At 53.9% G+C, this 24264-nt stretch overlaps 2 protein-coding genes across 4 annotated transcripts; one reads left to right on the top strand and one right to left on the bottom strand.

Annotated features, from left to right (window-relative positions):
- Window positions 1-5310: 5310 nt before the first annotated feature.
- LOC139240394 (trypsin-like) lies at window positions 5311-12887 on the bottom strand. Of its 2 annotated transcripts, none has more exons than XM_070868892.1 (5): window positions 12843-12887; window positions 10627-10786; window positions 9053-9320; window positions 7667-7786; window positions 5311-5460 (listed from the first exon to the last, which is right to left on the bottom strand). In XM_070868892.1, the coding sequence occupies exons 1-5, from the start codon at window positions 12880-12882 to the stop codon at window positions 5311-5313; spliced, it is 738 nt and encodes a 245-aa protein (XP_070724993.1). In that variant the 5' UTR covers window positions 12883-12887. The 2 variants fall into 2 exon arrangements, with proteins under 2 accessions (XP_070724993.1, XP_070724992.1); XM_070868891.1 differs by having other exon boundaries at window positions 7667-7800; window positions 9070-9320.
- Window positions 12888-14702: 1815 nt separating this feature from the next.
- Window positions 14703-22188, top strand: LOC139240393 (trypsin-like). Of its 2 annotated transcripts, none has more exons than XM_070868889.1 (5): window positions 14703-14742; window positions 15694-15853; window positions 16978-17228; window positions 18212-18345; window positions 22039-22188. In XM_070868889.1, exons 1-5 carry the CDS (start codon window positions 14703-14705, stop codon window positions 22186-22188), a joined length of 735 nt encoding a protein of 244 aa, XP_070724990.1. The 2 variants fall into 2 exon arrangements, with proteins under 2 accessions (XP_070724990.1, XP_070724991.1); XM_070868890.1 differs by having other exon boundaries at window positions 16978-17245; window positions 18226-18345.
- Window positions 22189-24264: the final 2076 nt, after the last annotated feature.

Below are 24264 nucleotides of genomic sequence, written 5' to 3'. Positions count from 1 at the left end.
GTTACTTTAACCTCCCTGTGTGCGGCCTCATCTGTGTTAGGAACACAATAGTTATCATGGGTGACTTTAATCTACATATTGATTGGGCTAACCAAACTGATAGCAATGCGCTGGAAGAGGATTCCCTGGAGTGTATTAGGGATGGTTTTCTAGACCAATATATCGAGGAACCAACTAGAGAGCTGGCCATCCTAGACTGGGTGATGTGTAATGAGAAAGGACTAATTAGCAATCTTGTTGTGCGAGGCGCCTTGGGGAAGAGTGACCATAATATGGTAGAATTCTTTATTAAGATGGAGAGTGACACAGTTAATTCAGAAACTAGGGTCTTGAACTTAAGGAAAGGTAACTTCGATGGTATGAGACGTGAATTGGCTAGAATAGACTGGCAAATGATACTTAAAGGGTTGACGGTGGATAGGCAATGGCAAACATTTAAAGATCACATGGATGAACTTCAGCAATTGTACATCCCTGTCTGGAGTAAAAATAAAATGGGTAAGGTAGCTCAACCGTGGCTAACAAGGGAAGTTAAGGATAGTGTTAAGTCCAAGGAAGAGGCATATAAATTGGCCAGAAAAAGCAGCAAACCTGAGGACTGGGAGAAATTTAGAATTCAGCAGAGGAGGACAAAGGGTTTAATTAGGAGGGGGAAAATAGAGTACGAGAAGAAGCTTGCCGGGAACATAAAAACTGACTGCAAAAGCTTCTATAGATATGTGAAGAGAAAAAGATTAGTGAAGACAAATGTAGGTCCCTTGCAGTCAGACTCAGGTGAATTTATAATGGGGAAGAAAGAAATGGCAGACCAAGTGAACAAATACTTTGGTTCTGTCTTCACGAAGGAAGACACAAATAACCTTCCGGATGTACTAGGGGACTGAGGGTCTAGTGAGAAGAAGGAACTGAAGGATATCCTTATTAGGCGGGAAATTGTGTTGGGGAAATTGATTGGATTGAAGACTGATAAATCCCTGGGGCCTGATAGTCTGCATCCCAGAGTACTTAAGGAAGTGCCCTAGAAATAGTGGATGCATTGGTGATCATTTTCCAACAGTCTATCGACTCTGGATCAGTCCCTATGGACTGGAGGGTAGCTAATGTAACACCACTTTTTAAAAAGGGAGGAAGAGTGAAAGCGGGTAATTATAGACTGGTTAGCCTGACATCAGTAGTGGGGAAAATGTTAGAATCAATTATTAAGGATAAAATAGCAGCACATTTGGAAAGCAGTGACAGGATTGGTCCAAGTCAGCATGGATTTGTGAAAGGGAAATCATGCTTGACAAATCTTCTGGAATTTTTTGAGGATGTAACTAGTAGAGTGGACAAGGAAGAACCAGTGCATGTGGTGTATTTGGACTTTCAAAAGGCTTTTGACAAGGTCCCACTCAAGAGATTAGTGTGCAAAATCAAAGCACATGGTATTGGGGGTAATATACTGACGTGGATAGAGAACTGGTTGGTAGACAGGAAGCAGAGAGTCGGGATAAACGGGTCCTTTTCAGAATGTCAGGCAGTGACTAGTGGAGTGCCGCAGGGCTCAGTGCTGGACCCCAGCTATTTACAATATACATCAATAATTTGGATGAAGGAATTGAGTGTAATATCTCCAAGTTTGCAGATGACACTAAACTGGGTGGCGGTGTGAGCTGTGAGGAGGATGCTAAGAGGCTGCAGAGTGACTTGGACAGGTTAGGTGAGTGGGCAACTGCATGGCAGATGCAGTATAATGTGGATAAATGTGAGGTTATCCACTTTGGTGGTAAAAACACGAAGACAGAATATTATCTGAATGGCGGCAGATTAGGAAAAGGGGAGGTGCAACGAGACCTAGGTGTCATGGATCATCGGTCATTGAAAGTTGGCATGCAGGTACAGCAGGCGGTGAAGAAGGCAAATGGTATGTTGGCCTTCATAGCTAGGAGATTTGAGTATAAGAGCAGGGAGGTCTTACTGCAGTTGTACAGGGCCTTGGTGAGGCCTCACCTGGAATATTGTGTTCAGTTTTGGTCTCCTAATCTGAGGAAGGACATTCTTGCTATTGAGGGAGCGCAGCGAAGGTTCACCAGACTGGGCTGGCAGGACTGACATATGAGGAGAGACTGGATCAACTGGGCCTTTATACACTGGAGTTTCGAAGGATGAGAGGGGATCTCATAGAAACATATAAGATTCTGACGGGACGGGACAGGTTAGAAGCGGGTAGAATGTTCCCAATTTAGGGGAAGTCCAGAACCAGGGGACACAGTCTTAGGATAAGGGACAGGCCATTTAGGACTGAGATGAGGAGAAACTTCTTCACTCAGAGAGTTGTTAACCTGTGGAATTCCCTACCGCAGAGAGTTGTTGATGCCAGTTCATTGGATCTATTCATGAGGGAGTTAGATATGGCCTTATGGCTAAAGGGATCAAGGGGTATGGAGAGAAAGCAGGAAAGGGGTACTGAGGGAATGATCAGTCATGATCAGTCATGATCTTATTGAATGGTGGTGCAGGCCTGAAGGGCCGAATGGCCTACTCCTGCACCTATTTTCTCTGTTTCTATGTTTCTATGTCCCATATCTCGGGAGTTTCTTATCAGCAAGGGCAGACATTGACGACGAGATCCAACACCACCTCCAGTGCGTCAGTGCAGCCTTCGGCCGCCTGAGGAAGGACGTGTTCAAAGACCAGGCCCTCAAATCTGGCACAAAGCTTATGATCGACAGGGCTGTAGTGATACCCGCCCTCCTGTATGGCTCAGAGACACAGACCATGTACAGTAGACACCTCAAGTCACTGGAGAAATACCACCAACGATGTCTCCGCAAGATCCTGCAAATCCCCCGGGAGGACAGACGCACCAACGTTAGCGTCCTCGACCAGGCCGACATCCCCAGCACCGAAGCACTGACCACACTCGACCAGCTACGCTGGGCAGGGCCACATTGTCCGCATGTCCCCAGACACGAGACTCCCAAAGCAAGCGCTCTACTCGGAACTCCTTCACGGCAAGTGAGCCCCAGGTGGGCAGAGAAAACGTTTCAAGGACACCCTCCTTGATAAAAATGCATCATCCCCACTGACACCTGGGAGTCCCTGGCCAAAGACCATCCTAAGTGGAGGAAGAGAGAGAGAAGTGTGAAATTAAATCAGAAGGTGAGAGTGAAGGAACATCACCGTGAATGGTTAAAATGGTTACCAGGAAGAGTGGTGAAGATATGTGGTCCTTGCACATATTTGGTTAAGTTGTTTGATCATGGACAGGTCAGGTTTTTTCGCATCGATCATATTTTATCTTACATGTGTGGAAGGAGTTGAAAGTTGGAATGATTCGATTATTCCTGGTTTATCAGATAATCTTATTACAAGTAGAGTACCAGTAGCAAATCCTACATCAAATGTACTCGAAACAAGTCCAAAAAAAGAACCGAATTTAAGTCTGAGTCCGAGTCAGGCAGACAAACAGTCTGAAGTTGTAGAGAGTCCACATGTAGACCAAGGGTTACCCTTGGAGAAAAACTCTCCTCAGGCTCCGCCGAGAATGTGTCTAAGTTTAACACCATGTTTGGAAAGTTCAGTTCGAGAGCGAAGGTATCCTCTTCGAAACAGAAAACCAGTGGTTACGTTTGAGTTGTAAATATGGCAAAATAAGTCCATATCTTTTGTTATGCATAACCATGCAAGTTATGTATGATGATTATTCGGTTCTAATTACTTCTTCATTAAGGAGGGAGAAGTGTAATATATAGCTCCACCTAGTGGAAATGTAGCCATTGCTGTTTTCAAAGGATAAAAAAGAATGGAGCCATCTTGGAGTCTGTATGTTGTGAGGCCGTAAGCAAAATACCACGTTGGGTCTGGAACACAGTTGCTGAAAGGGTGGTAGATACAGAATTCCTGCGCACATTTCAAAAGTATTTGGCTATGCACTTGAAGTGCCGTAACCCACAGGGCTATGGACCAAGAGCTGGAAAGTGGGATTAGTTTGGGTAACTCTTTGTCGGCCAGTGAAGACGGAATGGCTGAGTGGCCTCCTTCTGTGTGGTAAATTTCTCTGTTTCCATGAACCCTACTTGCCTGCAGTTCAGGTACCATTGAGCCTCGAGGTGAGTGTGTGCAGGGAAAGCATGTACTTAATCTAAATCTACCGTATTACTCAGCACAGAGACACCGACAGACCTGCTTCGAACTACAAGCTATCAGATCCAATGGTGTGTGAAATGACAAGGCACTCAGAGCTTAATCCAAGCTTTTACGTCACGTCGGGCCTTTTGAGTATTGGCTGTATAAAAAAACACGTAACTACTTCCCTCTGCCAACTGATTGGCTGTGATATTGTACAGCTCCATCCCCCTCAGGGACCCCCTGCAGCCAACCATTGTACATGGATGTGTTTCTGGGTCCCTCTCCGCTGCCCCCTCCCCCCGCCCCCTCACACCAGCACCAAACTGCCCAATCTGGTCAGTACGCCTCACAGTGCCAAGGTGTGAGAAATGTGACAGTGAAGAGGGAGTTTTACTCTGTATCTAACCCCATGCTGTACCTGTACCTGCCCTGGGAGTGTTTGATGGGACAGTGTAGAGGGAGCTTTACTCTGTATCTAACCCCATGCTGTACCTGTACCTGCCCTGGGAGTGTTTGATGGGACAGTGTAGAGGGAGCTTTACTCTGTATCTAACCCCGTGCTGTACCTGTACCTGCCCTGGGAGTGTTTGATGGGACAGTGTAGAGGGAGCTTTACTCTGTATCTAACCGCGTGCTGCACCTGCCCTGGGAGTGTTTGATGGGACAGTGTAGAGTGAGCTTTACTCTGTATCTAACCCATGTTCCCTCAGTACTGCCCCTCCGACAGTGCGGCGCTCCCTCAGTACTGCCCCTCCGACAGTGCGCCGCTCCCTCAGTACTGCCCCTCCGACAGTGCGCCGACCCCTCAGTACTGCCCCTCCAACAGTGCGGCGCTCCCTCAGTACTGCCCCTCCGACAGTGCGGCGCTCCCTCAGTACTGCCCCTCCGACAGTGCGGCGCTCCCTCAGTACTGCCCCTCCGACAGTGCGGCGCTCCCTCAGTACTGCCCCTCCGACAGTGCGGCGCTCCCTCAGTATGACAGACACTGAAACACAAAGCGAGTTGATGGAACGAAGGGGAGGAGATAAGGTTGAGGGTGGGTGATGGGAATGGAGAGATCGAGACGTGTTATTTTCTGTGTGTGTCCTTTTATTGAATTACAGGAGCCGGTACAGAGGGGTGTGATGTGGGAGTCACTGCGGGGAGGAATTATCTGGCAGTATGTCCCCTCTGACAGCTCGGTCCAACGGAGAGACGATCTCAGACGGAGGCGATGGTGTCCTGGATCCACGACACGTAGTTACAGACCCTGGTGTAGACCCCTGGGTGGTCCCTCTCAGCACATCCGTAGCCCCAGGACACGATACCCTGGAGCATCCCGTTACACACCACTGGACCACCTGAATCACCCTGCCGGAAAAACAGCAACGCACCCAGTCATCACCAGCAGCTCGGGAGGGTCAGGTCACCCACCTGCCCCCTCTCCCACCGCCCAAAGGGCCCACCCCCCTTCTCCCACTCCCCACCTGCCCCCTCTCCCCCCGCCCAAAGGGCCCACCCCCTTCTCCCACTCCCCACCTGCCCCCTCTCCCACCGCCCAAAGGGCCCACCCCCCTCTCCCACTCCCCACCTGCCCCCTCTCCCACCGCCCAAAGGGCCAGCCCCTTCTCCCACTCCCCACCCGCTCTCTCCCACCGCCCAAAGGACCCTCGGTCCCCACCCCCACCACCCAAAGGGTCCTCCCCCTCCCCCACTCCCCCACTCCCCCACTGCCCACCCAAAGGACCCCCGGCCCCACTCCACTCCCTCCCTCGCCCAAAAGGAAAGCCCCAGCTCCGCTCCCCGCCCGCCCAAAGGGCCCTCATGTGGCATCGCTCGACCTTCTTCAACTTGCATTGATCGATAGAAAGAAAGATAGAGAGAGAAAGAAAGAGATGAAGACATTTCTCCTGAATTCCCCATTGGATTTCTTGCTGATGATCTTATATTGATGGCCTCTAGTTATGCTCCTCCCCACAAGTGGAAACACTCTGTATCCACTCGATCAAAACCTTTCAGCATTTTAAAGACCTCGATTAGCTCACCCCTCGACCTTCTCTGTTTTCAGGCAAACACAGATGTGGCCTGTTCACCCGAGCCGGTTAGTAAAACACACGGGACCCCGGGCTTTATAAATAGACACATGGGGTATAAAAGCCAGGAGTTTATGCTCAACCCGTATCGGGCACTAATTCAGCCCCAACTGGGGCATTGTGTCCAATTCTGGGCCCCGCACACTTTAGGAAGGATGTGAAGGCCTTAGAGAGGGTACGGAGGGAGATTGACCAGAATGGTCCCGGGGGATGTGGGACTTCAGTGACGGGGAGAGACTGGAGAAGCTGGGGTTGTTCTCCTCGGAGCAGAGAAGGTTGAGAGGAGATTCGATCGAGGGGTTCAGAATCACGAGGGGGTGTGTACAGAGCGGATCGAGAGAAACTGTTCCCCATTGGTGGAAGGGTGGAGAACCAGAGGGACACAGATTGAAGGCGATTGGCAGAAAGGCGAATGGGATTGGAACGTTACACAAAGCCCCACTCCACAGACGTCGCCACCTAATGGGGGCCCCAGGAGGCTGCAGGCCCGTCCCCAGTGGCGCCCCCTGGAAGAGTGTGGGGCGCATTGCGGCCAGCGCTGGGAGATCAGGTGACACCGGAAGGGGGAGGGTCAATTTGGCCCACGGTGGCTGTGCTGCCTCTGGGATCGGGCCTTCCGATTGGTCCCGCTCTTAACGCTCTCCCATTGGACAGAAGAAATAGGAGCAGGAGTCGGCCATTCGGCCCCTCGAGCCTGCTCCACCATTTAATAAGATCATGGCTGATCTGATCATGGACTCAGTTCCACTTCCCCGCCCGATCCCTCGATTCCCCTCGACTCCAAAACTCTGTCGACCTCAACCTTGACTATACTCAACGTCTGAGCTTCCCCAGCCATCTACGGCAGAGAATGCCAAAGATTCACCCCTCTCTGAGTGAAGAAATTCCTCCTCATCTCAGTCCTCAATGGCCGACCCCTTATCCTGAGACTGTGTGACCCCTGGTTCTAGACTCCCCAGCCCCGGGGAAACATCCTCCCCACATCCAGTCTGCCCAACCCCGTCAGAATTTTATACCTTTTAATGAGATCCCCTCTCGTTCTTCGAAACTCCAGTGAATACAGGCCCAGTCGACCCAATCTCTCCTCATACGACAGTCCTGCCATCCCACGAACCAGTCTGGTGAACCTTCGCTGCACTCCCTCTATGGCAAGTATATCCTTCCTTAGGTAAGGAGACCCAAACTGCACACAGTACTCCAGGTGTGGTCTCACCAAGGCCCTGTATAACTGGAGTGAGACATCCTTGCTCCTGTACTCAAACCCTCTGGCAATGAAGGCCCACATACCATTTGCCTTCCTGTTTGCTTGCTGTACCTGCATGCTCGCTTGCACAAACAACCCCAAATCTCCCTGAGCACCAACATTGACAGGTTTCTGGGCAGGGGTCGCGGTCTGACCTCCCCTCCCTTCCCCTCCCCCGCCCCCGTCACGGCGCGGTGACCTCTCCGCGGCTCGCCACCTGCGTGCTTGACCCGTCACCTACCTGACACGAGTCCTTCCCTCCATCCATGAAGCCCACACACATCATGTTGTCGGTGATCATTCCGGGGTAGGCACCGTGGCAGTCGGCGTCACTGAGCACGGGCGCGTCCAGACACTGCAGCTGATCACCGCTCGCTGCGGGGTCAAAGGGCGGGTCAGAGGTTAGAGGGCGCGGGAGCCCATTGACATCGCTGTAATATCGCGCGGCTGCACACTCTGGTATCAAAACAACAACCCGGCATTTATATAGCGCCTACCACAACCACCGGACGTCCCAAAGCACTTTACAGCCAATGAAGTACTTTCTGAAGTGTTGTATTGTGGGAAACGCCAATTGGCGCACAGCAAGCTCCCACACACAGCGGTGTGATAATGACCCGGATCACATCTGTTTTTGTTATGTTGATTGCGGGATAAATATTGGCCCCAGGACACCGGGGACAACTCCCCCTGCTCTTCTTCCAAATAGTGGCCCCGGGATCTTTTACATCCACCTGAGGGGGCAGACGGGGCCTCGGTTTAACGTCTCGTCCGAAAGAGAGAGACAAGAGGAGGTGACGCAGTGAAGGAAGTCTCTGGAACAACGGCCCCGCTGCCCCGTCGGGACAGACTGCTGTCACGCTCAAGGTGAGGAACATGTTCTGTCCATCAACACCGCCCTCAGTCCCGCCCCCATCCCCCACCCCGTTTACTGATGGCCCCGTGAAATAACCGCCACAATCGACCAGGTTGGGTTCGAGAGCCGTCACGTTAGGGAGTGTGGTAGGATCTCGGCCTCCCTCTCCGTTCCCCCCCGAGCCCCCCCCACTTGTGGCTCCTCGCGCTGTCTCCCCCGAGACCCCTTCCTGCCCCTTACCGCTGCTCATGGTGTTACCCCAGCCCGAGATCAGGCACAGTTCCCCGAGACCCCTTCCTGCCCCTTACCGCTGCTCATGGTGTTACCCCAGCCCGAGATCAGGCACAGTTCCCCGAGACCCCCTTCCTGCCCCTTACCACTGCTCATGGTGTTACCCCAGCCCGAGATCAGGCACAGTTCCCCGAGACCCCCTTCCTGCCCCTTACCGCTGCTCATGGTGTTACCCCAGCCCGAGATCAGGCACAGTTCCCCGAGACCCCTTCCTGCCCCTTACCGCTGCTCATGGTGTTACCCCAGCCCGAGATCAGGCACAGTTCCCCGAGACCCCTTCCTGCCCCTTACCGCTGCTCATTGTGTTACCCCAGCCCGAGATCAGGCACAGTTCCCCGAGACCCCCTTCCTGCCCCTTACCGCTGCTCATGGTGTTACCCCAGCCCGAGATCAGGCACAGTTCCCCGAGACCCCCTTCCTGCCCCTTACCGCTGCTCATGGTGTTACCCCAGCCCGAGATCAGGCACAGTTCCCCGAGACCCCTTCCTGCCCCTTACCACTGCTCATGGTGTTACCCCAGCCCGAGATCAGACACATTTCCCCTGCGGTCGTACAGCTGGTGGGCAGGGCGATGGACACCACGTTGCGGTTGAGCGCGGCGGACTGGGAGAGCTTGATCAGCATGATGTCATTGTCCAGGTTGTGGCTGCTGTAGCGTGGGTGCCTGATCACTCTCGCCGAGTCGATGAACTGCTCGGTCCCGTCGATGGCCGAGATGTCGTGCTCTCCCAGACGCACCTGGATACGCCTGGAAACAGAAAGAGGCGGAGATGTGGTCAGTTGGCGGACATCTGAGCGATGCCACCGACCGGAGCCCGGTGCGCCAGGACCGACGGCAGGATCGCGGCGATCGCCAGCGGCCAGCCCCGAGCGGTTTGTCCCACGGTGGGCCGTGAAGGAACGTTCCGCATCGGCGGCTAAACGCCTCGCTCCCGATCGCTAACCTCGTACACGCCCAAAACCATCATCACAGGCAGTCCCTCGGAGTGGAGGAAGACTTGCTTCCACTCTAAAAGTGAGTTCTAGGGTGACTGAACCGTCCAATACGAGAGCCACAGTCCCTGTCACAGGTGGGACAGACAGTGGTTGAGGGAAGGGGAGGGTGGGACTGGTTTGCCGCACGCTCCTTCCGCTGCCTGAGCTTGGCTTCTGCACGCTCTCGGCGACGAGACTCGAGGTGCTCAGCGCCCTCCCGGATGCACTTCCTCCACTTAGGGCAGACTGGTCTTTGGGCCCAGGACTCCCAGGTGTCGGTGGGGATGTTGCACTTTATCAGGGAGGCTTTGAGGGTGGTCCCTTGTAACGTTTCCTCTGCCCACCTGGGGCTCGCTTGCCGTGAAGGAGTTCCGAGTAGAGCGCTTGCTTTGGGAGTCTCGTGTCTGGGGGCATGCGGACAATGTGGCCCTGCCCAGTGGAGCTGGTCGAGTGTGGTCAGTGCTTCGATGCTGGGGATGTTGGCCTGGTCGAGGACGCTAACTTTGATGCGTCTGTCCTCCCGGGGGATTTGCAGGATCTTTCGGAGACAGCGTTGGTGGTATTTCTCCAGCGACTTGAGGTGTCTATCGTACATGGTCCATGTCTCTGAGCCATACAGGAGGGCAGGTATCATAGAAACATAGAAACATAGAAAATAGGTGCAGGAGTAGGCCATTCGGCCCTTTGAGCCTGCACCGCCATTCAATGAGTTCATGGCTGAACATGCAAATTCAGTCCCCCATTCCTGCTTTCTCGCCATACCCCTTGAATCCCTAGTAGTAAGGACTACATCTAACTCCTTTTTGAATATATATACTACAGCCCTGTAGACCATGAGTTCCCATTAACGCCCCCTCTGGCCCTAACTGAGGCGTTTGACAACAGAAAATCACACCCAATGGCTTCCCGATCTTCAGTTGGAGGAAGTTCCCAGTCTTGGCACCAACACGGACAATCTTGGAACCGCCATTGGACAATGGGCGGAACCTGAGAACCGATCTCACGGTTCGAAGAGCCACCACCTCACTGACCCCCCCCACCCCCCGAGCCCCTTCCTGCTCCTCACTCTAAACACTTACTTTTTGTAGCAGTGGGCAGCTGAGACCACCCAGTTGGGGTGGATCAGGGAGCCCCCGCAGAAGTGGTATCCCACGTTGAGGGAGACGATCCAGGGGGTTTCATGCTTGGCGCAGTCGTAGCCTCCGACTATCTTGTCATCGTCGTCGAAAGGGGCAGCGGCTGTGGGGGTCAAGTGACAGAGAACGGGGGTTAAACCTCGGGGGGGGGGGCGAGCGGGGGGGGACAAGTGACAGAGAGAGGCGAGGGGGGAGAGAGAACCTCGAGAACGGGAGAGGGAAGAGAATCATCGAATCACCGAGATTTACGGCGCGGGAGGAGGACCATTTCGGCCCATCGTGTCCGTGCCGGCCGACCAAGAGCTACCCAGCCTAATCCCACTTTCAGCTCTGGGTCCGTAGCCCTGTAGGTTACAGCACTTCAAGTGTACATCCAGGTACTGTTTAAATGTGGTGAGGGTTTCTGCCTCTACCACCCTTTCAGGCCATGAGTTCCACCCCAGACCCCCACCGCCCTCTGGGTGAAGACATTTCCCCTCAAATCCCCTCTAAACCCCCCCCCCCAATTACTTTCAATCTGTGCCCCCTGGTTGTTGACCCCTCTGTTAAGAACATAAGAACATAAGAAATAGGAGCAGGAGGTGACCATTCGGCCCCTCGAGCCTGCTCCGCCATTCAATAAGATCATGGCTGATCCGATCATGGACTCAGCTCCACTTCCCCGCCCACTCCCCATAACCCTTCACTCCCTTATCGCTCAAAAATCTGTCTATCTCCACCTTAAATATATTCAATGACCCAGCCTCCACAGCTCTCTGGGGCAGAGAATTCCACAGATTTACAACCCTCTGAGAGAAGAAATTCCTCCTCATCTCAGTTTTAAATGGGCGGCCCCTTATTCTAAGACCATGCCCCCTAGTTCTAGTCTCCCCCATCAGTGGAAACATCCTCTCTGCATCCACCTTGTCGAGCCCCCCTCATAATCTGATACGTTTCGATAAAATCACCTCTCATTCTTCTGAACTCCAATGAGTAGAGGCCCAACCTCCTCAACCTTTCCTCATAAGTCAACCCCCTCATCCCCGGAATCAACCGAGTGAACCTTCTCTGAACTGCCTCCAAAGCAAGTATATCCTTTCGTAAATATGGAAACCAAAACTGCACGCAGTACTCCAGGTGTGGCCTCACCAATACCCTGTGTAACTGTAGCAAGACTTCCCTGCTTTTATACTCCATCCCCTTTGCAATAAAGGCCAAGATACCATTGGCCTTCCTGATCACTTGCTGTACCTGCATACTATCCTTTTGTGTTTCATGCACAAGTACCCCCAGGTCCCGCTGTACTGCGGCACTGTGCAATTTTTCTCCATTTAAATAAGGACTTGCTCTTTGATTTTTTTCTGCCAAAGTGGATAAACTCACAAGTTCCAACAGTATACTCCATCTGCCAAATTTTTGCCCACTCACTTAGCCTGTCTATGTCCCTTTGCAGATTTTTTGTGTCCTCCTCACACATTGCTTTTCCTCCCATCTTTGTATCGTCAGCAAACTTGGCTACGTTACACTCAGTCCCTTCTTCCAAATCATTAATATAAAGGAAACAGGTTCTTCCGATCCACTCTATCCAGGCCCCTCATCATTTTATACACCTCAATCAGGTCTCCCCTCAGCCTCCTCTGTTCCAAAGAAAACAACCCCAGCCGATCCAATCTTTCCTCATCGCTAAAACTCTCCAGTCCCGGCAACATCCTGGTAAATCTCCTCTGCACCCTCTCCAGTGCAACATCCTGGTAAATCTCCTCTGCACCCTCTCCAGTGCAACATCCTGGTAAATCTCCTCTGTACCCTCTCCAGGGCAACATCCTGGTAAATTTCCTCTGTACCCTCTCCAGTGCAATCACATTTTTCCTGTAATGTGGTGACCAGACCTGCACGCAGTACTCCAGCTGTCGGCTAACTAGTGTTTTATACAGTTCAAGTATAACCTCCCTGCTCTTGTATTCCAAGCCTCGACTAACAAAGGCAAGTATCCCATATGCCTTCTTAACCAACTCATTCACCTGGCCTGCTACCTTCAGGGATCTGTGGACCTGCACTCCACGATCCCTCTGTTCCTCTACATTTCTCAGTGCCCGACCATTTATTGTGTATTCCCTTGCCTTGTTAGCCCTCCCCAAATGGGACGAGGGAGCAGGAGTGGGGAACTCAGGAACGCTTACCAGCCAGGCCCAGGAACACCACGAACAGAAGGGTCTTCATTGTCGCTTCGAGCTCCGTAACTGTGGGTAGTGTGAAGTTGGAACATTTTATAGGCTGCGCGCGAGGTCTGTTAACGTAGAACAACACGATCACAAGACCCATTAGTGGTGACGGGGAGAGGCGGGAGCGGGGAATAGGTCCTTGGAAAGGTGGGCAGCAGGTGTTTGCTTCTCAGGGACCTTCCCCGGGTGACGCAAGAGGTCTGCGGCAGGCCGGGAACAGCTGTGTCTATCCCTCAGGCCGATGTTCAGAACCTGGGGCTCATTTCTCTCGAGCAGAGAAGACCAATGGAGTCATGACCGAGGGCTTTAAAATGATGGCTGGGCAGATGTCGAGAAGATATTTCCACTTGTGGGGGAGACCAGAACTCGGGCCCATCAATATACGACAGTCACTAATAAATCCAATGGGGAATTCAGGAGAAACTTCTTTACCCAGAGAGGGGTGAGAATGTGGAACTCGCTCCCATAGGGAGGGGTTGAGGCGAGGAGCAGAGATACATTTAAGGGGAAGCTGGATAAACACATGAGGGAGAAAGGAATAGAAGGATATGGTGATGGGGTGAGATGGAGAGGGGAGGGAGGAGGCTGGTGTAGAGTATAAACACCGACACGGAGCGCTGGAGGCCAATGGCCTCTTCCTGTGCGGTACACACGATGTAATTCAGTGAAAGAATTCTCTAAATTCACAGAGCGTAAAACAGAGTCCTTAATAATAGGGACTGGATTGTTCTGGTTTAAGGTGTCAGTTGTGGCTCAGTGGGCAATACTCTCGCCTCGGAATCAGATGGTTGTGGGTTCAAGTCCCACTCCAGGGACTTGAGCGCATAATCCAGGCCGACACTGCCGAGTGCCAGTACTGAGGGAGCGCTGCACTGTCGGAGGGGCAGTACTGTGGGAGCGCCGCACTGTCGGAGGGGCAGTACTGAGGGAGCGCCGCACTGTCGGAGGGGCAGTACTGAGGGAGCGCCGCACTGTCGGAGGGACAGTACTGAGGGAGCGCCGCACTGTCGGAGGGGCAGTACTGAGGGAGCGCTGCACTGTCGGAGGGGCAGTACTGAGGGAGTGCTGCACTGTCGGAGGGACAGTACTGAGGGTGTGCCGCACTGTTGGAGGGGCAATACTGAGGGAGTGTTGGAGGGGCAGTACTGAGGGAGTGCCGCACTGTCAGAGGTGCCATCTTTTGACTGAGACATTAAATCGAGGCCCCGTCTGCCCTCTCTGGGGTGGACATATAAGTTCCCATGGCCACTATTTGGAAGAAGAGCAGGGGGAGTTCTCCCCGGTGTCCTGGGGCCAATATTTATCCCTCAATCAACATAACAAAAACAGATGTGATCCGGGTCATTATCACATTGCTGTGTGTGGGAGCTTGCTGTGCACAAATTGCCTGCCGCGTATCCCACATTACAACAGTGACCACACTCCAAAAGTACTTCATTGGCTGGAAAGCAGTTTGGGACGTCCGGTGGTCGTGAAAGGCGCGATATAAATGCAAGTCTGTCTTTTTCCCTTGGAGCACAACGGGTGACAGTTTGAGACAGTTTGAAATGGTTCTCACTTGTGTCCTAAAGTGATTTGCCTGAGGGATAGACACAGCTGTTCCCGGCCCGTCGGAGACCACTTGCGTCACCCGTGGAAGGTCCCTGAAAAACACACACCTGCTGCCCACCTTTCCAAGGACCTATTCCCCGCTCCCGCCTCTCCCCGTCACCACTAATGGGTCTTGTGATCGTGTTGTTCCACGTTAACAGACCTCGCGTGCAGCCTATATAAAGTCCCAACTTCACACTACCCACAGTCACGGAGCTCGAAGCGACAATGAAGACCCTTCTGTTCATGGTGTTCCTGGGCCTGGCTGGTAAACGTTACTGAGTTCTGCCCGTTCCCTCGTCCCATTTGGGGAGGGCTAACAAGGCAAGGGAATACACAATAAATGGTCGGACACTGAGAAGTATAGAGGAACAGAGGGACCTTGGAGTGCAGGTCCACAGATCCCTGAAGGTAGCAGGCCAGGTGGATAAGGTGGTTAAGAAGGCATACGGGATACTTGCCTTTGTTAGCTGTGGCATGGAATACAAGAGCAGGTGGGGGTTATGCTTGAACTGTATAAAACACTGGTTAGGCCACAGCTGGAGTACTGCGTGCAGGTCTGGTCACCACATTACAGGAAGGATGTGATTGCACTGGAGAGGGTACAGAGGAGATTTACCAGGATGTTGCCGGGACTGGAGAATTTTAGCCATGAGGAAAGATTGGATAGGCTGGGGTTGTTTACTTTGGAACAGAGGAGCCTGAGGGGAGACCTGATTGAGGTGTATAAAATGATGAGGGGCCTGGATAGAGTGGATAGGAAGGACCTGTTTCCCTTGGCAGAGGGGTCAACAACCAGGGGGCACAGATTGAAAGTAGTTAGGGGGAGGTTTAGAGGGGATTTGAGGGGAAATGTCTTCACCCAGAGGGTGGTGGGGGTCTGGGGTGGAACTCACGGCCTGAAAGGGTGGTAGAGGCAGAAACCCTCACCACATTTAAACAGTACCTGGATGTACACTTGAAGTGCCGTAACCTACAGGGCTACGGACCCAAAGCGGGAAAGTGGGATTAGGCTGGGTAGCTCTTGGTCGGCCGGCACGGACACGATGGGCCGAAATGGCCTCCTCCCGCGCCGTAAATCTCGGTGATTCTATGATTCTCTTCCCTCTCCCGTTCTCGAGGTTCTCTCTCCCCCCTCGCCTCTCTCTGTCACTTGTCCCCCCCGCTCGCCCCGCCCCCCGAGGTTTAACCCCCGTTCTCTGTCACTTGACCCCCACAGCCGCTGCCCCTTTCGACGACGATGACAAGATAGTCGGAGGCTACGACTGCGCCAAGCATGAAACCCCCTGGATCGTCTCCCTCAACGTGGGATACCACTTCTGCGGGGGCTCCCTGATCCACCCCAACTGGGTGGTCTCAGCCGCCCACTGCTACAAAAAGTAAGTGTTTAGATTGAGGAGCAGGAAGGGGCTCGGGGGGTGAGGGGGGTCAGTGAGGTGGTGGCTCTTCGAACCGTGAGATCGGTTCTCAGGTTCCGCCCATTGTCCAATGGCGGTTCCAAGATTGTCCGTGTTGGTGCCAAGACTGGGAACTTCCTCCAACTGAAGATCGGGAAGCCATTGGGTGTGATTTTCTGTTGTCAAACGCCTCAGTTAGGGCCAGAGGGGGCGTTAATGGGAACTCATGGTCTACATGGCTGTCGTGATACCTGCCCTCCTGTATGGCTCAGAGACATGGACCATGTACAGTAGACACCTCAAGTCGCTGGAGAAATACCACCAACGATATCTCCGGAAGATCCTGCAAATCCCCCGGGAGGACAGACGCACCAACATCAGCGTCCTCGACCAGGCCAACATCCCCAGCATCGAAGCACTGACCACACTCGACCTACTCCGCTGGGCAGGGCCACATTGTCCGCATGCACCAGACACGAGACTCCCAAAGCAAGCGCTCCACTCAGAACTCCTTCACGGCAAGCGAGCCAAAGGTGGGCAGAGGAAACGTTACAAGGGACACCCTCAAAGCCTCCCTGATAAAGTGCAACATCCCCACCGACACCTGGGAGTCCCGGGCCCAAAGACCAATCCCGCCCTAAGTGGAGGAAGTGCATCCGGGAGGGCACTGAGCACCTCGAGTCTCGTCGCCGAGAGCGTGCAGAAACCAAGCGCAGGCAGCGGAAGGAGCGTGCGGCAAACCTGTCCCACCCTCCCCTTTCCCTCAACCACTGTCTGTCCCACCTGTGACAGGGACTGTGGTTCCCGTATTGGGACTGTTCAGCCACCTGAGAACTCACTGTTAGAGTGGAAGCAAGTCTTCCTCGACTCCGAGGGACTGCCTGTGATGATGGTTTTGGGCGTGTACGAGGTTAGCGATCGGGAGCGAGGCGTTTAGCCGCCGATGCGGAACGTTCCTTCACGGCCCACCGTGGGACAAACCGCTCGGGGCTGGCCGCTGGCGATCGCCGCGATCCTGCCGTCGGTCCTGGCGCACCGGGCTCCGGTCGGTGGCATCGCTCAGATGTCCGCCAACTGACCGCATCTCCGCCTCTTTCTGTTTCCAGGCGTATCCAGGTGCGTCTGGGAGAGCACGACATCTCGGCCATCGACGGGACCGAGCAGTTCATCGACTCGGCGAGAGTGATCAGGCACCCACGCTACAGCAGCCACAACCTGGACAATGACATCATGCTGATCAAGCTCTCCCAGTCCGCCGCGCTCAACCGCAACGTGGTGTCCATCGCCCTGCCCACCAGCTGTACGACCGCAGGGGAAATGTGTCTGATCTCGGGCTGGGGTAACACCATGAGCAGTGGTAAGGGGCAGGAAGGGGTCTCGGGGAACTGTGCCTGATCTCGGGCTGGGGTAACACCATGAGCAGTGGTAAGGGGCAGGAAGGTGTCTCGGGGAACTGTGCCTGATCTCGGGCTGGGGTAACACCATGAGCAGCGGTAAGGGGCAGGAAGGGGTCTCGGGGAACTGTGCCTGATCTCGGGCTGGGGTAACACCATGAGCAGCGGTAAGGGGCAGGAAGGGGGTCTCGGGGAACTGTGCCTGATCTCGGGCTGGGGTAACACCGTGAGCAGTGGTAAGGGGCAGGAAGGGGTCTCGGGGGAGACAGCGCGAGGAGCCACAAGTGGGGGGGGCTCGGGGGGGAACGGAGAGGGAGGCCGAGATCCTACCACACTCCCTAACGTGACGGCTCTCGAACTCAACCTGGTCGATTGTGGCGGTTATTTCACGGGGCCATTAGTAAACGGGGTGGGGGATGGGGGCGGGACTGAGGGCGGTGTTGATGGACAGAACATGTTCCTCACCTTGAGCGTGACAGCAGTCTGTCCCGACGGGGCAGCGGGGCCGTTGTTCCAGAGACTTCCGTCACTGCGTCACCTCCTCTTGTCTCTCTCTTTCGGATGAGACGTTAAACCGAGGCCCCGTCTGCCCTCTCCGGTGGATGTAAAAGATCCCGGGGCCACTATTTGGAAGAAGAGCAGGGGGAGTTCTCCCCGGTGTCCTGGGGCCAATATTTATCCCGCAATCAACATAACAAAAACAGATGTAATCCGGGTCATTATCACACCGCTGTGTGTGGGAGCTTGCTGTGCGCCAATTGGCGTTTCCCACAATACAACACTTCAGAAAGTACTTCATTGGCTGTAAAGTGCTTTAAGACGTCCGGTGGTTGTGGTAGGCACTATATAAATGCCGGGTTGTTGTTTTGATACCAGAGTGTGCAGCCGCGAGATATTACAGAGCTCCCGCGCCCTCTAACCTCTGACCCGCCCTTTGACCCCGCAGCGAGCGGTGATCAGCTGCAGTGTCTGGACGCGCCCGTGCTCAGTGACGCCGACTGCCACGGTGCCTACCCCGGAATGATCACCGACAACATGATGTGTGTGGGCTTCATGGATGGAGGGAAGGACTCGTGTCAGGTAGGTGACGGGTCAAGCACGCAGGTGGCGAGCCGCGGAGAGGTCACCGCGCCGTGACGGGGGCGGGGGAGGGGAAGGGAGGGGAGGTCAGACCGCGACCCCTGCCCAGAAACCTGTCAATGTTGGTGCTCAGGGAGATTTGGGGTTGTTTGTGCAAGCGAGCATGCAGGTACAGCAAGCAAACAGGAAGGCAAATGGTATGTGGGCCTTCATTGCCAGAGGGTTTGAGTACAGGAGCAAGGATGTCTCACTCCAGTTATACAGGGCCTTGGTGAGACCACACCTGGAGTACTGTGTGCAGTTTGGGTCTCCTTACCTAAGGAAGGATATACTTGCCACAGAGGGAGTGCAGCGAAGGTTCACCAGACTGGTTCGTGGGATGGCAGGACTGTCGTATGAGGAGAGATTGGGTCGACTGGGCCTGTATTCACTGGAGTTTAGAAGAATGAGAGGGGATCTCATTGAAAGGTATAAAATTCTGACGGGGTTGGACAGACTGGATGTGGGGAGGATGTTTCCCCGGGGCTGGGAAGTCTAGAACAAGGGGTCACACAGTCTCAGGATACGGGGGAGGAAATTTAGGCCCGAGATGAGGAGAAACGTTCTCACTCAGAGGCTGGTGAACCTGTGGCATTCTCTACCCCAGAAGGCTGTGGAGGCCAAGGCACTGAATATATTTAAGAGGGAGATAGGTAGATTTCTAGACACAAAAGGCATCAAGGGGTTTGGGGAAAAAGCAGGAATATGGTGTTGAGATAGAGGATCAGCCATGATCATATTGAATGGTGGTGCGGGCTCGAGGGGCCGAATGGCCGACTACTGCCCCTATTTTTTATGTCCAATGGGAGGGCGTTAAGAGTTAGAAACATAGAAACATAGAAAATAGGTGCAGGAGTAGGCCATTCGGCCCTTCTAGCCTGCACCGCCATTCAATGAGTTCATGGCTGAACATTCAACTTCAGTACCCCATTCCTGCTTTCTCGCCATACCCCTTGATCCCCCTAGCAGTAAGGACCTCATCTAACTCCTTTTTGAATATATTTAGTGAATTGGCCTCAACAACTTTCTGTGGTAGAGAATTCCACAGGTTCACCACTCTCTGGGTGAAGAAGTTCCTCCGCATCTCGGTCCTAAATGGCTTACCCCTTATCCTTAGACTGTGACCCCTGGTTCTGGACTTCCCCAACATTGGGAACATTCTTCCTGCATCTAACCTGTCTAACCCCGTCAGAATTTTATATGTTTCTATGAGGTCCCCTCTCATTCTTCTGAACTCCAGTGAATACAAGCCCAGTTGATCCAGTCTTTCTTGATAGGTCAGTCCCGCCATCCCGGGAATCAGTCTGGTGAACCTTCGCTGCACTCCCTCAATAGCAAGAATGTCCTTCCTCAGGTTAGGAGACCAGAACTGTACACAATACTCCAGGTGTGGCCTCACCAATGCCCTGTACAACTGTAGCAACACCTCCCTGCCCCTGTACTCAAATCCCCTTGCTATGAAGGCCAACATGCCATTTGCTTTCTTAACCGCCTGCTGCACCTGCATGCCAACCTTCAATGACTGATGTACCATGACACCCAGGTCTCTTTGCACCTCCCCTTTTCCTAATCTGTCACCATTCAGATAATAGTCTGTCTCTCTGTTTTTACCACCAAAGTGGATAACCTCACATTTATCCACATTATACTTCATCTGCCATGCATTTGCCCACTCACCTAACCTATCCAAGTCACTCTGCAGCCTCATAGCATCCTCCTCGCAGCTCACACTGCCACCCAACTTAGTGTCATCCGCAAATTTGGAGATACTACATTTAATCCCCTCATCTAAATCATTAATGTACAGTGTAAACAGCTGGGGCCCCAGCACAGAACCTTGCGGTACCCCACTAGTCACTGCCTGCCATTCTGAAAAGTACCCATTTACTCCTACTCTTTGCTTCCTGTCTGACAACCAGTTCTCAATCCATGTCAGTTGAACCAATCGGAAGCCCCGCTCCCAGAGCCAGCACGGCCACCGTGGGCCGAATGGCCCCTCCCTCTTCCGGTGTCACCTGATCTCCCAGCGCGGGCCGCAATGCGCCCCACGCTGCTCCAGGGGGCGCCACTGGGGACGGGCCTGCAGCCTCCTGGGGCCCCCATTAGGTGGCGACGTCTGTGGAGTGTGGCTCCGTGTAAAGTTCCGATCCCATTGGGAAACCCCCAACCATTCCCAATACTTGGAGCCATGGAGCAGGGCAGCTCAGAAAGAGGCCGCTCGGCCCATCGAGTCTACACCCGCTCTTTCATAGAGCACCTCAGCCAGTCCCACTCCCCCCGCCCTTCCCCGGAGCCCGGCAAATCTCTCTCCTTCAGGGACTTACCCAAATCCCTTTTGAAAGCCACGATTGAGTCTGCGTCCGTCGCCCCCTCGGGCAGCGCATTCCTGATCCTAACCACTCGCTGCGTAAAAAGGTTTATCCTCATGTCGCCTTTCTGCCAATTGCCTTCAATCTGTGTCCCTCTGGTTCTCCACCCTTCCACCAATGGGGAACAGTTTCTCTCGATCCTCTCTGTCCACACCCCCTCGTGATTCTGAACACCTCGATCGAATCTCCTCTCAACCTTCTCTGCTCCAAGGAGAACAACCCCAGCTTCTCCAGTCTCTCCCCATCACTGAAGTCCCACATCCCCCGGGACCATTCTGGTCAATCTCCCTCCGTACCCTCTCTAAGGCCTTCACATCCTTCCTAAAGTGTGCGGGGCCCAGAATTGGACACAATGCTTCAGTTGGGGCTGAATTAGTGCCCGATACGGGTTGAGCATAAACTCCTGGCTTTTATACCCCATGTGTCTATTTATAAAGCCCGGGGTCCCGTGTGTTTTACTAACCGGCTCGGGTGAACAGGTCACATCTGTGTTTGCCTGAAAACAGAGAAGGTCGAGGGGTGAGCTAATCGAGGTGTTTAAAATGCTGAAAGGTTTTGATCGAGTGGATACAGAGTGTTCCCACTTGTGGGGAGGAGCATAACTAGAGGCCATCAATATAAGATCATCAGCAAGAAACCCAATGGGGAATTCAGGAGAAATGTCTTCATCTCTTTCTTTCTCTCTCTATCTTTCTTTCTATCGATCAATGCAAGTTGAAGAAGGTCGAGCGATGCCACATGAGGGCCCTTTGGGCGGGCGGGGAGCGGAGCTGGGGCTTCCTTTTGGCCGAGGGAGGGAGTGGAGTGGGGCCGGGGGTCCTTTGGGTGGGGAGTGGGGGAGTGGGGGAGGGGGAGGACCCTTTGGGTGGTGGGGGTGGGGACCGAGGGTCCTTTCGGCGGTGGGAGAGAGCGGGTGGGGAGTGGGAGAGGGGGCTGGCCCTTTGGGCGGTGGGAGAGGGGGCGGGTGGGGAGTGGGAGAGGGGGCTGGCCCTTTGGGCGGTGGGAGAGGGGGCAGGTGGGGAGTGGGAGAAGGGGATTGGCCCTTTGGGCGGGGGGAGAGAGGGCAGGTGGGGAGTGGGAGAGGGGGGTGGGCCCTTTGGGCGGTGGGAGAGGGGGCAGGTGGGGAGTGGGAGAAGGGGGTGGGCCCTTTGGGCGGGGGGAGAGGGGGCAGGTGGGGAGTGGTAGAGGGGGTGGGCCCTTTGGGCGGTGGGAGAGGGGGCAGGCGGGTGACCTGACCCTCCCGAGCTGCTGGTGATGACTGGGTGTGTTGCTGTTTTTCCGGCAGGGTGATTCGGGTGGTCCAGTGGTGTGTAACGGGATGCTCCAGGGTATCGTGTCCTGGGGCTACGGATGTGCCGAGAGGTACCACCCAGGGGTCTACACCAGGGTCTGTAAGTACGTGTCGTGGATCCAGGACACCATCGCCTCCGTCTGAGATCGTCTCTCCGTGGGACCGAGCTGTCAGAGGGGATACGCTGCCAGAAAATTCCTCCCCGCAGTGACTCCCAGATCACACCCCTCTGTACCGGCTCCTGTAATTCAATAAAAGGCACACACAGAAAATAACACGTCTCGATCTCTCCATTCTCATCCCCCACCCTCAACCTTCTCTCCTCCCCTTCGTTCCATCAACTTGCTTTGTGTTTCAGTGTCTGTCATACTGAGGGAGCGCCGCACTGTCGGAGGGGCAGTACTGAGGGAGCGCCGCACTGTCGGAGGGGCAGTACTGAGGGAGCGCCGGACTGTCGGAGGGGCAGTACTGAGGGAGCGCTGCACTGTCGGAGGGGCAGTAGTGAGGGAGTGTTGCACTGTGGGAGGGGCAATACTGAGGGAACACCGCACTGTCGGAGGAGCAGTACTGAGGGAGCGCCGCACTGTCGGAGGGGCAGTACTGAGGGAGCGTCATACTGTCAGAGGGGCAGTACTGAGGGAGTGCCGCACTGTCGGAGGGGCAGTACTGAGGGAGTGCTGCAGTGTCGGAGGGACAGTACTGACGGAGCGCCGCACTGTCGGAGGGGCAGTACTGAGGGAGTGCCGCACCATCGGAGGGGCAGTACTGAGGGAGCCCCGCACTGTCGGAGGTGCCGTCTTTCGGATGAGATATTAAACCGAGGCCCCGTCTGCCCTCTCAGATGGATGTAAAAGATCCCACGGCCACTATTAGGAAGAAGAGCAGGGGGAGTTCTCCCCGGTGTCCTGGGGCCAATATTTATCCCTCAGCCAACATAAAAAAACAGATGATCTGGGTCATTATCACATTGCTGTGTGTGGGAGCTTGCTGTGCGCAAATTGCCTGCTGCGTTTCCCACAATACAACAGTGACCACACTCCAAACGTACTTGGCTGTAAAGCGCTTTCGGACGTCCGGTGGTCGTGAAAGGCGCTATATAAATGCAAGTCTTTTTTCTTCAGTTTAGACGATTAAGCGACGATCTGATCGAGGGGTTTGTGACAATTGAAGGATTGGATCGGGGAGATCGAGAGAGAAACTGTTCCCTCGGGTGGGGGCAGTCCAGAACAAGGGGGGGCGTCACCTTCAAATTAGAGCCAGGCCGTTCAGGGGGCGATGTCAGGAAACACTTCTTCACACAAAGGGTAGCGGGAATCGGGAACTCACTCCCCCAAAAAGCTGTCGAGGCCAGGGGGGGGCAATTGGAGCTTTCAAAATGAAGAACGACAGATATTTGTTGGGTGCGGGTATCGAGGGATCTGGTGCACAGGCGGGGAGACGCTGTTGAGATCGCAGATCAACCCTGTTGCAGTTGAATGGCGAAATGGGCTCGAGGTGCTGAATGGCCTCCTCCTGTTCCTTTATTCCAAAGTCTCTCGCGACCATCATATATTGACCCTGTAATGAATTTGATTCATGGGTTCTTTGCTTAAGAATCCATAGCAACACATCGCTATTAAGAAATAATTGGTTTATTAACAAAGGTTTAACAATCGCACCACACATTACCAGTTCATCCACCAGGCTCACAATCTCCTGCTCCATCGTGGATCCCCCAACTGGCCGGGGTTTTATTGAGTCTTGTGAACATCACGTGACTGGCTAAGCCGCTCCCACTCAACAGCTCTACAACTATTTTAGATAGAACCTTTGAGGAGGTGCTGCTGAGGGGGATGACTCATCAGGGGAGGGCAGCAGCAGCCAAGTTCATGGCACTGTGGCTGGTTCTGCTGCACAGGAGGGCAGGAAAAAGAGTGGGAGAGTGATAGTGATAGGGGATTCAATTGTAAGGCGAATAGATAGACGTTTCTGCGGCCGCAACCGAGACTCCAGGGTGATATGTTGCCTCCCTGGTGCAAGGGTCAAGGATGTCTCAGAGCAGGAGCAGGACATTTTGAAGGGGGAGGGTGAACAGCCAGTTGTCGTGGTGCATATAGGTACCAACGATATAGGTAAAAAAACAGGATGAAGTCCTACAAGACGAATTTAGGGAGCTAGGAGCTAAATTAAAAAGTAGGACCTCAAAAGTAGTAATCTCAGGATTGCTACCTGTGCCACGTG

This window comes from Pristiophorus japonicus, chromosome 31 (assembly GCF_044704955.1).
Source record: "Pristiophorus japonicus isolate sPriJap1 chromosome 31, sPriJap1.hap1, whole genome shotgun sequence".
NCBI lineage: Eukaryota > Metazoa > Chordata > Chondrichthyes > Pristiophoridae > Pristiophorus > Pristiophorus japonicus.
The sequence above is the reverse complement of the archived record's forward strand: the minus strand, read 5'-3'. Positions and strand labels throughout refer to the sequence as shown.

Bases quoted from the DNA above. Each gene is read 5' to 3' on its own strand.
- LOC139240394 (XM_070868892.1), bottom strand. From the start codon at position 12,882: ATGAAGACCCTTCTGTTCGTGGTGTTCCTGGGCCTGGCTG. The intron at 10,787-12,842 runs GTAAGCGTTCCT...TGACCCCCACAG, and splicing joins GGTGTTCCTGGGCCTGGCTG to CCGCTGCCCCTTTCGACGAC. The intron at 7,787-9,052 runs GTCTCGGGGAAC...AGCGGTGATCAG, and splicing joins GTGGTAAGGGGCAGGAAGGG to CTGCAGTGTCTGGACGCGCC.
- LOC139240393 (XM_070868890.1), top strand. From the start codon at position 14,703: ATGAAGACCCTTCTGTTCATGGTGTTCCTGGGCCTGGCTG. The intron at 14,743-15,693 runs GTAAACGTTACT...TGACCCCCACAG, and splicing joins GGTGTTCCTGGGCCTGGCTG to CCGCTGCCCCTTTCGACGAC. The intron at 17,246-18,225 runs GTCTCGGGGAAC...AGCGGTGATCAG, and splicing joins GTGGTAAGGGGCAGGAAGGG to CTGCAGTGTCTGGACGCGCC.